Consider the following 14,639-nt stretch of genomic DNA (forward strand, 5'->3'; position numbering starts at 1 on the left):
GTTTCATCCAACTATTATTTTAGTTTATTCATCGATAATTTTAATATATTACTTAAAATAACGTAACACAGTCAGGATATGAATGAGTGCACCTGAAACCGAACCGTGGGGGATTTCATAGAGGGGACACTCAGCGAGTGGTACTGTTTGGCCCGTCCGTCTTCGTAGATATCAGTACGAAATGCTCTTATCACACGTTAATACACAATGAGGTATAAGTGAGTATATAAGGAGATCAAGTATTAAAAAAATGCTTAGTATACCTTGAAGTGTATATTGGTGTGTGTGTTTGTGTTCGGTGATTTGTCATTTCCCTTTTTCGGTTGTTGTTTTCAAACCGCGGCCGAGACTTTAAGCCGGCGATTACGGAAATGCAAGTAAGTCTGGATTATTAATTTCTCGGCTGTTAAATTCTAATAAATTTTCGGCCGTACCAACAATTAATTATTGGGCGCATCGTTTGTTATTCATTTTGCCGGCAATTAAAATATAATTTATTTTGGTACGCAGTTTGTATAAAAATTATTTATTTACCTTAGCTTAGAATATGAACGACTGTAAATGTTTAAAAAGGTATATGACATGAACGTTTTTTTTTTTTTTTTTGAGAAAAAATCTAACAAAATAATTTAAAACTTTTAATGTCAATACTAACTAGATAAAAACTTCAATTGACGTATGTACTTCTATAAATATTTTATTATCATATTTTAGCACTAATGGTATTGGATAATGGTATATTTTATCATCAAATTACACATCATTTATTTATAATTTTACTAATTTTTATATTTATCTCTGAATTACTATTCTATAATTAAGTAAAAAATATTCATTTAATAATTAGAATTTTTCACAAGTTTCATAAATAAATATTTTTTTAGATTATTTGTTCACCTTAAATATTAATGGTGATTTTATACTGCTTTTTTTTCTATATGTATCATATGAAAAGTAAGAATATTAACCTTAGTAAATGTTTAAAATAAAAGTTTGCTAGATTGCTAAGAAAAAATCTAAACAATTAAAAATCAATATTACTACTATAATCAGTACTTCAATACTAACTAGATAAAAACTTTAATTGACGTTTATACTACTATATTTTTATAAAAGAAAATTTTAATAATTAAATTTTAAAATTAAATTAATAATTTAAATTTTTCACAAATTTCGTATTTCTTAATTAAATATATTTTTAGATTATTTATCTTAAATATTAATGGTTAATTTCATCATTTTTTTTATATTTAAGGAACCGTAAGAATATGAACTACTATAAATATTTAAAAAGGTTTAAGAAAGTTTCTACTTTGATGAGAAAAAAAAACTAACGAAACAATTTAAAACTGTTAAAATCAATACTAACTAGATAACAACTTCAATTGACGTTTGTGCTGTTATAAATATATTATTAACCTATTTTAGCATTAATGGTATTTGGTTTTGCCATTAAATTATACTACATTTGTTTATAGTTCGACTATTTGATTTAAAATCTGAATAAATATTAATTTAAGTAAAAAATACTAATTATTTAATTTAAATATCATAATTCATAAATAAATATTTTTTTAGATTATTAACTTAGGAATTAATAGTTAATATATTTTCTTTTTTTTTCAATATGTAATGACTACTACTGTAAATATAAAATACTTTTTTAGGTTATTTGTTCACCTTAATTGTTAATAGTTAATTTTATAACTGTTTTTATATATGTAAGAAACATTAAGAATATGGACCACCGTAAATATTCAAAAAAGTTTCTACTTTGATAAGAAAAAAGAAAGAGAAAATTTAAAACTGTTGAAGCCAATATTAAGTAGATAAAAGCTTCAATTGACGTTTGTGCTTTTATAAATATATTATTAACCTATTTCAACATTAATGGTTTTCGGATTTTGCTATCAAATTACGCTAAAAAATAAATATTTATAGTTTGACTACTTAATTCAGAAATGTATTTATTTAAATCTGAATGAATATTAAATTAAGTAAAAAATATTAATTAAATAAAAAAAATAACAAAAATGTCGTATTCTATAAATAAATATTTATTATATTTCTGCATAATATTCAATATCTGCTTATTAAAGAATTTTTTAAATACTAATTATTAAATTAATGAGTATTATATTTTTTCTATTTTGACTTGTCATCGAGATTGAATTTCATGTAATTGTCATAACTACACATTATGTAGATTACAAAATACTTATTAATAACATCTGGACCACCTGTGTAATATGAATAATGATATCCGTTTAATGCTGCGGTTAATTTTATACCTAATTATGTAAATCAAAATGGCAATAATTCTAGATTTGCGGTTAAAAAATATAAATAAACGTCATCCAACAATTGAGTTTGTTTGGGATTCTGCATTTAAAAAAATTGGATTCAAGGTTGCCCTCAGCCGGACTTACGATTTCGGACTATGCTATTTATACTCTTTAACTAGTCACAATTATTTACTTGGTCGTGCTAATTTTTTTTTTTTTTTTTTTTTTTTGTCTTAAATTTGAATGGTCACACTTCCTTGCGTCGTTTTATTGGCGATGCTCAAGGAAGTAAACAGCAAATTTCGTTCTTCTGGCCTTTGGTCCAAGGCGTTGCAAAATGTTTGTGCATTACGAAAAATAAATACTCTTTTAAATAAATACATGTGTAAAATGCACGTATAAGTTACGTAATACTGTTACGATATCATACACAAAACTATTTTTTGTTACCATTGTATCAAATGTATTAGGAAAGTGATTCTTTTTGTACAACCATTATACAATGGTGTATTGAAGCGTGGTACGCAACAATTGCTTGCTCGTACTGTGTAAATCGTCGATAAAAAATCAATGGAACCGTGTCAAATTAACAACAACGATTATAGTGAATAAATATAATGTTGTGCCATATTCCACAGGATAATATATAAATTCCAGCAAAATATTTATATTCCTGTCACAGATCGACACCGAGAAAATCCGCATTCACATTCAACATACAAAGTCATCCGAAATTGGACTTTCATATGTGTGTATTTATTTATTCATGTAAACAAAAGCGGGAGAAAAGTGAACTGATTTAGTAAACAAAATAAAAATACGATGGAGACGAAGTCTTCGGGGAGAATGTCGCCGATTGTCGGTTTACGTCATCGGTAATGCTGGGTAATATGATGAACGAAAAATTGTGAATGTTGTATAATAATCGTTTCTAATTCAGGTTTCACACTTTCAATTTCTTTGCTTTGCGTCTATCCAAGTGTTTTATCGGCGTTAACGGTTTGAACTACTGCTGCAATTTATGAATTTCATTTGCAATTGAATTAATTGGTTCAAACTACATATTTTAATTATTTATTATACATGGTATACTAGGTACTTTAATGGTTGCAGTTAAAGAAACAAAACACAATGTCATGGTGTGGTTTTCGTGTAATCGGTTGACTTTGATCCAAGATTCTTATCTTGGCAACAAATGGTGTTTTCGTTGAAAAGAGGTTAATACATCCAATGAGTCAATCAAATTTTTAAAGGTCACACTGGATGGCAAGCTGTCTTTTGTTTATTCTTTTTTTGTATCTGCCATTAATTAATTATTCGTTGCTGGGCTTTGGACATTCTTGCAAATTGAAGACAGTAGAGTACTTGGAAGAATTTTAAATTAAAAATACACTGAAGATTTTATAAGTCAATTTAAGAGACATAATCTCTAACTGTTCTATCTATATATGTTAACCAGTGCTTAGTTTATGTGGAACATAATTTTAATCAATAATTACTATGACATAGTAAAGTAGGTACTCATTTTCTTAACAATCATACCACTGAAATAACTAATTATCAGGTATTAGCTTAAATTCAGATCATCAAATTTATAGTACACATGTAGTAACATGTAGACATAATTGTTTTAGAAAAATTTAACCTATAGAAAATAATTTTGAAAAACTCGTCAAGTAGGACCTACGAAAAATGGGTTTCAGTTCGAAAAATCAAAAAAAAATCTATAACTGGACAAGTTGAATGTCAAAATATCAAATCTTATCTGGTTCCATATACGAAATACAAAAGTGTGACGAATTGGTTTAAAATACCAAAGCATCGATGTTTTGTCTTGTCCGTTCTAATCTTCAGACATCAACTGTATAAAAAATATTCTACAAAATTAAATGAACTCATCACAGCAGTTCAAGAAGCTTGAAGGAATATAGACTTGTTGTATATTGGGAAAATGGTCGACTTTATGCCACGGGGATTATAAAATAAAAAAGATATTATACAAAGTAATGTTAAATTAAATAACACAGATTTAATCATTAAAAAGCCCTTTCAAAATGAAAGTTGATGTATTTATGTCCGATTCACTTCAGGAAAATATATGTAACATTTTGTAAAATAAAAATATAGTAGCTTTTATAATACCCTATAAAACAAGAGTAAATTAATATTATTTTAACAGGTCACATAAAATAAAAGAGTTACGCCTAAATATTTAACGTTTCTGTTTATCTGTATTCTACGTGTATTTATAAACTTTTTGTTATTTTATTAATATGATTTACATTTATCGTAAACAATTTGTATTTTATTGACACCACTAAACATTATTATGTTGTTATTATAATTAAACATAAAATTAGATTTTAATTAAATTATTAAAATTATATATAAAATCGCAACTATTAAAATTAAAATTAATAAAAGCACCTTATTTACATTTCAGGGCAACACATTAAACTGTTGAATATTTAATTTTTAACCCTTGAATCTGCGGCTTTAGAAGAAGACATTATTTCAAAGCACCAGCTTGTATGTACTTAATATGATTTTAGGAAACATAACAGGTAATTGTAATATTAAAAAGCGGAAAGCATACCGTAAATATTTGAAATTCGCCTTTTATTATGCTTAAGGATGAGAACGAAAAGGCACGTTGGTTTTAAAGTTGATGATCCCCTTGGGTTGCAAAATCCAAATAAACTATTACGTTTATTAATAATTTGAAGAGATGATTGCATAAATTTATTCAATTTTAAAATGCAGCCATCCTATTAACTATTGACTAACATGTAAACGATTTTCACCGTGAAGTATTAACAAAAAGGTTCTAATGTAACGAATATCATCAGTTACTGTAATTATTTCACTCGAGTAAGTAGTACAGTGAAAGTACTCGTCGCATTAACATCAATAATAATTATTATGTAATTGAGTTGACTTAATTTTTATTGTCCGCCTAATAAAAGATCCATAAAAGTCAACTTAAAAAGATTACTGGTCTGTAGGAAAACGAATGTCACTTTTCTCTAAGAGAGTCGATAGTAAATTTTATAATTTCATTACCCGTACAACTATTTGTAAGCACTCGTGCATTATAACACCACCTACTATTACAATTTCATGTAATATTGTACATAAATCAGTTTGCGACGACAGTTTATGACCTGGTTTTCACCAAATTCGTATGTTCCAATGCAAAAAAAAATAATTAATGTTATTACTTTCTTCTTTATTATATAGCAAGTAGACAAAAACACAATTAGTTTCTGCGCCGCACCAATAAATCAATTAATAGTTCGTCGAAACACGCTTTTCCCACTAATACAAAATAATACTACAGTCGGAATTACTATTGATGGGGTGGAATGTAAAGGTTCTTAATGGTATTTGTGCACAAAATAAATTACGTGCAAATTCAGGTAAAATTGAAGTTGTTTACAGATTTTGTACAGATCAATCAACTTCAATCGACTCAAATATCTTGATAGACGTCTTTTGTTGGTTTCAATGAGAAGTTTTCCCGTCTTACAAGTTCATTTATTAAAATATTCTATGCTAAAATTATTATCCAGGGCGTTTCAAAAGTAAGATAAAATATTTAGTGGGGCGACTTCTAAATTCATTTATATGAATGTGTCTCACACATCACATCTAATAAGATTCTCATATTACTGCTCTTCTTATTAAAAGGAGAAGAAGGAAGCTACTTTTGTTTTAATTTCAATTACAATTAAATTAAAAAATTATTTACAGGAGACGATATAATAACAAGAAAAAGGAATCTATATGTTTTTATTTCAATTACAATTAAATAAAAAAAAATATTAACAGGAGAAGATCCAATATCAAAAAAGATGACGAAAATAAGCAAAACTGGATAAGAAAATATGGCTCTAGAAAGAAGAAAAGCAAATATTAGTAAAAATTTGAAATAAATTATTAACTGATCAATACAAAGATAAATTTTAAAGAGTATCATAGTATTGTTCTTGTTTTGACAACTCAATTTTGCCTACAGACAAACTTAATAAATGTTGTTTTATACAATGAATGAAAGAAAAATGAAGCTACTTATATTTTTATTTCAATTACATTTAAACTAAAAGAATAATTAACTGGAGAAGATTCAGTAACAAAAGAGACGACAAAAATAAGCAAAACTAGAAGGAGAAAAAAGTAACTATTAGTACAGAAGGGTTAAAGACGACACAAATAAGCAAAACTAGAAGAAGAAATGGTTATAAAAGAAAAAACGTAAATATTAGTTATATATATATATATATATATATATATATATATATATATATATATATATATATATATATGTATATATATATAGTTAAAGATATTAATGAAATTTGAAACACTATATTATCCATTGATTAGTTAAAAATATGAATTTTAAATAGTATTTTAATACTGCTCTTTTTATTAAGACTCAATTTTCCTTTCAAATATACTTTCAGATAAATGTTTCTGAGACAAAAAATTTGAATGAAAGTAGTTTCAGAAAGAAGAAAATCTCAAAAATGAGAAAGAAGCACGTTATGCTATTATTTCAATTGCCCGTTAACCAAAGAAGTAGTAAACCAGAGGAGAAATAGCTTCCAATATTTAAAAACAATAATTCATAAAGAAAAGCTAAAGAAGCCAAATTAATATAACTTGGAAAACTACATTAAACAATTTATACTAATATGCAAAGTTAGGTTTCAAAGACAATTAATTTCGTTTAAATGACCATTTAATAAATGTTGAAGCACATTGACAATATAGGTTTGCAATTTTGGAAAATTGCCCGTAAACACATTTGATCAACGATTAAACCATGAACGGAGAGAAATCTAGATCGGAAACACTTGCCCGCAGAAATATAATCAGGGTGGGTAATTAACGGCGAGCAAATCCGCCAAAGTGAAACAAATAATAACCCAATTAACGAATCGGCTTAGAATTACGCGATCGAATTAAAATATTCCTCATCCCGCCAACGAAGCTGGCTCCATCGCCTCAGTTCCGTCTGTTGTGCAACAATAACGCATCGAACATCGTAAATGTGGGGCACAGTCGCGGAAACGGAGCTCCAGTCTTTCACTTGCTTCATAATTTGGACACCGAACTGCGAACGAATTAATTTGCTGCACACACACTTCCTCCCGTGAAAATTTGTGCGTGCCAATCAGTTCGCCGTTTTAATTGCGTCCACGTCACGACACAGGTACAACGTACGTTGTACGTGGCCATTTTTATTCCATTTCTGGCGGAAAATGTTTAGAAAAAATGCGACGGGAAATCTGTTTTTGCAAATTCCACTCTGGTCAACCCCTTTGTTAACGCAACGCAAACGCAATTTTTATTTTACATTTATTATTCTCTCTACGAATTTGTTTCATTAGTTTTGATTATGGTGGATTTGCATAAAAGGTACGGGGTATTTTTTTAACAGCGATTTTTCATTTATTTGGCACTGTTTTTTTTTGATTTGCTCATTATCGCGCGAAAATTAAAAATATTGTACAATGTACACATTTACACTTGTACATTTATAATAATTTATGGGGGTGAGCTTGAAAGGAGTTGTAAAACAAAAGTCCATTGTGTACGTGTGTCGTCTCGGAGTTTTCCAATGTCGTCGGAAATAATAAAAATGATGAATAACTCGACATTTTTGATTTTTTACATTATTGACCCTCCTAAACATTTTATCCAGTCCATTATTAAAACAGGGGATGCTTTACAGAGTCTCTCAAAAGTAAGGTAAAATATTTAAGGGGATGACTTTTGGATTCATTTAAATATGTTCAATATATATATTATATATGTTCTAAATGTCCACATTTTCAGATATAGAGTGAGTTTTTATAAAATTATATTGTTTTTATAATATCTATGATACCACTCTACACATGTCAATGAAATATGGAACACAGCTACTGTACATCAAGAGGCATTTTCTGATGTACAACAATTTATTTTCTTCTAGTGGTATTCATGTAGGATTTGAACAAAATATTTTTAATAAAAAATATGATATGCCACTGTTTTTTCTCGTAACAAAAATTATTTTTATAATAATATTATATAATTTACTTTTTTATTAATATTTTCTTTTCTTCTTTCTACAATCATTTCTTTTTATCCAGTTTTACATATTTTCATCGTATGTTTTGTTAATGAATCATCTCATGTTAATTAATTACATTTTAAGGTCAATTGTAATTGAAATACAAACGTACTTTTTCACCTTCTTCACGTAAACCTAATTTTATTTTAGGTAAATTTTTCTCATATATTGTAAAAAAACAATATTTATTAAGTTTATAAGCAAAATTGAGTTCCAAAGACAAGAACAATACTATGAGACTTTTAAATTTATCTTTGTTAATAATTTACTCATATTTGTTTTTCTTCTTCCCTCAGCCATTTCTTCTTATCCAGTTTTTCTTATTTTCATCGTCTTTTTTGTCACTAAATCTTCTGTTAATTGCTTTTTTAATTTATTTATAATTGAAATAAAAACATTCCTTCTTCTTTTTTAGATAAACATAATAATATTTTAGGTATTCTTCTTTCAATATTTTATAAATAATATTTTTTTTTTAAGTTTTTTGTAAGAAAATTGTGTTCTAAAAACAAGAACAATATTATGAGACTTTAAAATTTATCTTTATTATTAATTAATCCATAATGTAGTATTTCATATTTCACTAATTTAGTTTTTTTAATTTTTTTTACTAATATTTGCTTTTCTTCGTCGTTTTCTGTTATTGAATCTTCTTCTGTTAATTACTTTTCTAATTTAATTGTAATTGAAATAAAAACTTAAATTGCTTCCTTCTTCCCTTTCTTCAGATAAACAAGATTATATTTTAGGTATTCTTCTTCCCATATTTTATAAAAAACTATATTTATTAAGTTTTTTTTTAAGCAAAATTGAATTCTAAAGACAAGAACAATATTATGAGACTCTAAAATTTATCTTTGTTTTTAATTAATTAATTAATTAATAATATAGTATTTCAAATTTCATTAATTTAGTTTATTTAACTCCTTTTTACTAATATTTGCTTTTCTTCTCCCTACAGCCATTTCTTCTTATACAGTTTCGTCTCTTTTGTTATTGAATCTTCTTCTGTTAATTACTTTTTTAATTTAATTGTAATTGTAATAAAAATATAAATAGCTTCCTTCTTCTTTTTTAGATTATCATAATATTATTTTAGGCATTCTTCTTCCCATATATTATAAATAAAAATATTTTTAAAGTTTATTGTAATAAAAATTGAGTTCTAAAAGCGAAAATAGTATAAAATTTTTTAAAATTTATCTTTGTTATCAATTAATCAATTAATACTGTAGTATTTTGAATTTTTACTAATATTTGCTTTACTTCTTTCTACAGCCGTTTCTTCTTATTTCCATCGTCTCTTTTGTTATTGAATCTTCTCCCATTAATTAATATATGAAATAAAAATGTAAGTAGCTTCTTTCTTCTCCTTTATGTTAGTATGTTTGTAAACAAAGTTGAGTGCTAATAACAAGAGCAGTATTATGAGAAATTTATCTCTGTATATCTTGTTTGGTTTACGTACAATTGAAATAAAATCATAATTTTCTTATGCTGCCACTTTTTTGTTCACACAACTATGATAAAATAAAGATAAAATATTGTATTTTTATTTTCTCTCAAGATAGACATAATATTATACTCGATATAATGTATGAAATTTTTTGTCACCGCAAGAATGGCAGCCTAATAAATTCCCTCATCTTTTTTTTTTTTTCGCTCCTCATTACAACTCGCGCACCGCCAGCCGGCTCCTCCGTATAAAAAACCGCGATATACATGGAAAATTTTCAACATTATGGCCTCGAAATCCTTCTATCTCTCGCAAATCCCTAAGTTGCCACTTCAGAAATCTGAACGTGGATTAATTCTGCGATTGGATGAAAAAGTGCCCGTCTTAACTGTGCATTTTAAACTAACACATGTCGCCCCGATCTAAAAGGGATTTGCCACACAAAAATCGTGTTTGTGTATCAGTTTAGCCGGGATTAAATTTATTGTAAGCGTGAATCGATTCGCGTTTTATATTTGTTTCAGGTTGTTGTTATGGGCGAGTATCTTTTTTTATATCAAATTGATTAATGAAACCGTTTACTTTCACCATTTTTTTAACGGGTTATGTAATCTATTTTTTTATGTTAAAGGAAGTAGCGCTAAATATTGATTATTAATTGTTTGTTGCAGGCCAATATAGGACAAAGTTTGGAGCCATCCATGTCAATTGCGAAGAAAGTGAAAAAATTAACGCTCATTAGGTAAGAAATCGTCCAATTAAATCGACGCCGATTTCAAGTATTTTATTTTTGTGGCACTTAATTGCCGCTCGATTTAGTGCAAATTAAAAATTGACTTTTTTGCACGATAGGATGTAAATAACAGTCAGATAATTTAATACATGTAACCGTCATCTTGCTAATCGCAGACCCTTTTTTGGGTAATTGGAATGTATTCGAAAGGTCTACGAAGGGGCACTGATCTAGACTTTTATCAATGTTCCTCCATTCCATCCCTTATAGTCTCAGATATATTCAATTTTATCCCTAACAACGTTTCCTTCATTAATTTTTGTTTTACCTTTTTTTCCGGCCCCGAAAATAAAAACGACAAAGACATTGATCCAGATAAATAAGCCGCCCGGGGATTTGATGATGGGCGACGTTAATAAAAATTAATTTCAAGTGAAAATTGTAACACGTACGAATGCACGTGCATGCAACTTAAAAGTTTGGTTTAATTAGTCTAATAGTGGGGCCGTGGTGTTGTTCCTCTAAAAAGACAAAAACCCCGCATAAAATTCAGGGCAGGTGAGCCGGGTTTTATTAAATTTACCGTAAAAACAACAATGTAAGTAATTTTGAAAGGCTTAATTGTCCTTATAACAAAGCCTAATGCGAACAAGCTAATTAAAAGTTAAATACGAAGAAAAACCGGGCAAACAAATAAGGACATCACTTATTGAGACAAAATTTTTACGTGGGAAAGTGAAGGAAAAAAATCGGGACGTATTTGATTTTCGTGGGTGTCTCCAGCTAAAGTCGCAATTGTGTCGGTTCATCTTACATGCTCTTAGGACCGTGTAAATTATTAACGAAAATTAAATACGCCAAGTTTCTAACTAAATAAGTTTTCGTACATGTAAATGAGATGAATTAGGTATCAAAATTTCGCAACTTCTTAGCTTCACTAACGGCTTTAGGGAAAATTATACTTTGGGCTTACAGATTGTTTTTATAACAATTTTTTATATCTAATTTTACTCATGTTCAATAGATAATGTTTATTAGAAACACTTAATTAGATTCTCAGATAAAATCTGTAACAGAATATTTATACATTAAATTCTATATAGTCCAATATTCATTTTATTTATAGTCCAATATTCATTTTATTTATAGTGGTTTAATTTTAATAAAGGCGTGATATAAGCCGAAATATTGAAGCTCTGTACTCAAAACCTGTGGAATTGCTCACCAGTAGTTTACAGGAGAAGAACGCCATCCTAAGTATGCGAAGTGTACTGTAAAATGCAAATTTTCTAGACATTTTTCTTAGTGTCCCCTGTTTGTGTTTTGAGATATATAATGGATATTGTGGAACCTAATTTGCTATCTTACCTTAGGAACCTTCAAAATCTAGTTTTCTAATAGGATAATGCTCAATTACTAATTGCGAAGCTTACTTTAAACTGTTTCCTACATTCCAATATAAACTTGTTGCCATAACCAGCAAAATCTCCGGACTTATCACCGATTGAACACGCGTGGGAAATCATAGATAAGAGACGTCGAAATTCAGCTCTCCTTCCACATATTTTGGCAGACATCCAGCATCAAATTGAGACATGTCAAAACGAATCAACGAGTGTCTAAATTATTGTAGAGTTCTTAACTCAATTTGTTTATAACCGTTTATTCTATTTCTATTACCTCAAACTGTAGAATAAAAATCAATGAAATCGATCCGCTAAATCCATGTTGTATTTTCTGCCACTGAGTATATGAATGAAAAGTATCGACGTTTAAAATAAATATATTCGTGTAATTTTAATCAGATCAAGGGTTGTGTGTTATCCAATTTAGATGTAAAAATAATTTGGCATCGGCGACATTTGATGAAATTTTTCATTGTACTTTTCAGGTCACATTAACATAGATTAATGTAACTGATGGCAGATAATTTGAAAAATTAAACTCTAAACAAATCTGACAGGGAAATATTTGCACCCATCGAGAACTGATGTGACAGATACGCAGAAATAAATGTTACCTCCGATAAAAATATATTCGTTTGTCCTATCAAATGCCGGCTTTCATAAAAAGACAACAACAAAAAAGGCTTTGTTATCTATTTTTTTTGTGTGTGTGTGTGTGGCCGGGCATTTTCGTTCTTCGGCTTTTCCAGTTAAAGATTTATTACGAATTGTTGCCGGCAACAATATTTTAGTAATTTTTAGTGTGATAAATATCACAAGGTGCACCAGTCACACAGTCGGCCACAAAAGGCAGTCGGTATAAATGACACGATGCTTTGCATTTAAAATTAGTACATTAAATATGGAGACAATATTAATAAAACGTACACAGGGTGCGTCAGAGATCGTTAAGCAGGGTTGCGGCTCGTTTACTATAACTGAACTTTTTATTAAGGGAAGGAATTTTGTTTGAGATGTTCCTTTTCGTTTCGGTGCTTTTCAACTCCTGATGGAACGTCAATTATTAAGTTTCGGCGCAACTTTTTTTACCACTTTTAACAGCTCATTTTCCTTCCTGTTTGCACTACTAATTAGACGCTTCCCGATCGTTTCGTTTCAGTTTGAATGTCACTTTTATTAACGACATTTCATGTTTTATTGTTTAAGGAAGAAGGAGTTTTATATGATCAGTGGTTGCGCCGTTCTGGTGGTTTTGATAGCGTTATCCGCCTACGCTTTGACCAAGTTGCATCGTTTGCAGGATATTTGTTTGACGGAAGAATGCGTGCAATCAGGTATGTTTAAAACAGTTTTAATTGAAAACATTTCTTCTATTTTTTTTTTTTTTTTTTTGTTCTCTTTCTCCCTCCCGCGTGATAGGATTTGAACGCCGAGATTTACCGATGCGACTGAAAGTTCCAGCAAACAAACATTAACGCACAAAATGTATTATTGACAGGTTGTAACACAAAAGTCGCGGAGGTAAATGGTAACAAAAAGAATTTCGAACTTCTAACGGAATATTAACAAGTGACAAACATGTAAAGGGAAAAGTCGAAACCTTTATAAATCCTTTCCTTTATGATATCTTAAATCGCATTCGAATTTACATTTTTATATGCGACTTCCTCTCGACGTTCTACTAATGTGTATTGACGGTTTTAACGTTCACTGTTGCCGGGACTACTTTTACAGGATCCACTTTTTTCTCTCTGTATACATATATAGCTTTAAATTAACCGGTGGAGTTATAAAGGAAGCTTTTAGGCAACGGGAACATATAAAACCGCCCAACGGCAATATTCGAACGGCAGATATCTCAATCTCAATACCTAAGATGTTTTATTGTATGGCTTTTAAATGAATATAAATGATAACGATTCCAACAAAATTATACTATAAAAAATATAATAATTATACCAGTTTATGGATTTAAACACACATGTTTTAGGATCCACAAAAAAGCAATATTTTGTAAATTGATCAATATGAATTGACATATTGGTCTGTAAAAGAGGTATTTTTTATGGAAATTTGCTGTTTTATTAAATTATAGAGAAAACATATGTAAAAATTTCAATTATTCTTTCGTATTTTTTCCCATATCACTTTCGGGTATTAAAAACATTTCTTTCAGGTATTAACTAACATTTTTGGCCCATAAACATATGTAGTAATTCAATAAAATCCAACCAAAAACCCACTATAATTAACATTGAGTTAAAACAATCCTTTTTACTTTAGAGATTTTTATGTTCAAATTAAAATATTATAATTCCCAATAATGTCAATCATGTTCGCTGTTTGTACCAAGAAAAGTATATATAAACAGTTAAAGCACCAAATTATAAAATTATGTGAAATACAATTACATAAAGCATTAACGTTTATCTATTTTCTGTGGTCCTTACTGATAGAAAATATGTAAAAGTAGACGACTTTTGTTCATGTTCAATCATACATAATCAGTTAATTTTCATTGTTATAGTCACATAATAGTTTAAAATGTCATATATACTAACTCTATAATATGAAGTGAATTGAGATAAAAATACCACAGTAAATACCGTTTTTATAAATCAATATGCGCCATCAT

At 28.5% G+C, this 14,639-nt stretch overlaps 1 protein-coding gene across 1 annotated transcript in view; it reads left to right on the forward strand.

The window, feature by feature from the left end:
* The first annotated feature begins 212 nt into the window (after positions 1 to 212).
* Positions 213 to 14,639, forward strand: part of LOC109601436 (neprilysin-4) — a 32,232-nt gene continuing 17,805 nt past the window's right edge. Inside the window, exons 1-3 of the mRNA XM_020017681.2 lie at positions 213 to 377; positions 10,537 to 10,607; positions 13,211 to 13,338. Of these exons, the coding sequence (XP_019873240.1) occupies positions 372 to 377; positions 10,537 to 10,607; positions 13,211 to 13,338 (205 nt within the window). The 5' untranslated portion in view covers positions 213 to 371. The remainder of the gene's footprint in view (positions 378 to 10,536; positions 10,608 to 13,210; positions 13,339 to 14,639) is intronic.

The sequence above is a fragment of the Aethina tumida genome, chromosome 1, assembly GCF_024364675.1.
Source record: "Aethina tumida isolate Nest 87 chromosome 1, icAetTumi1.1, whole genome shotgun sequence".
NCBI lineage: Eukaryota > Metazoa > Arthropoda > Insecta > Coleoptera > Nitidulidae > Aethina > Aethina tumida.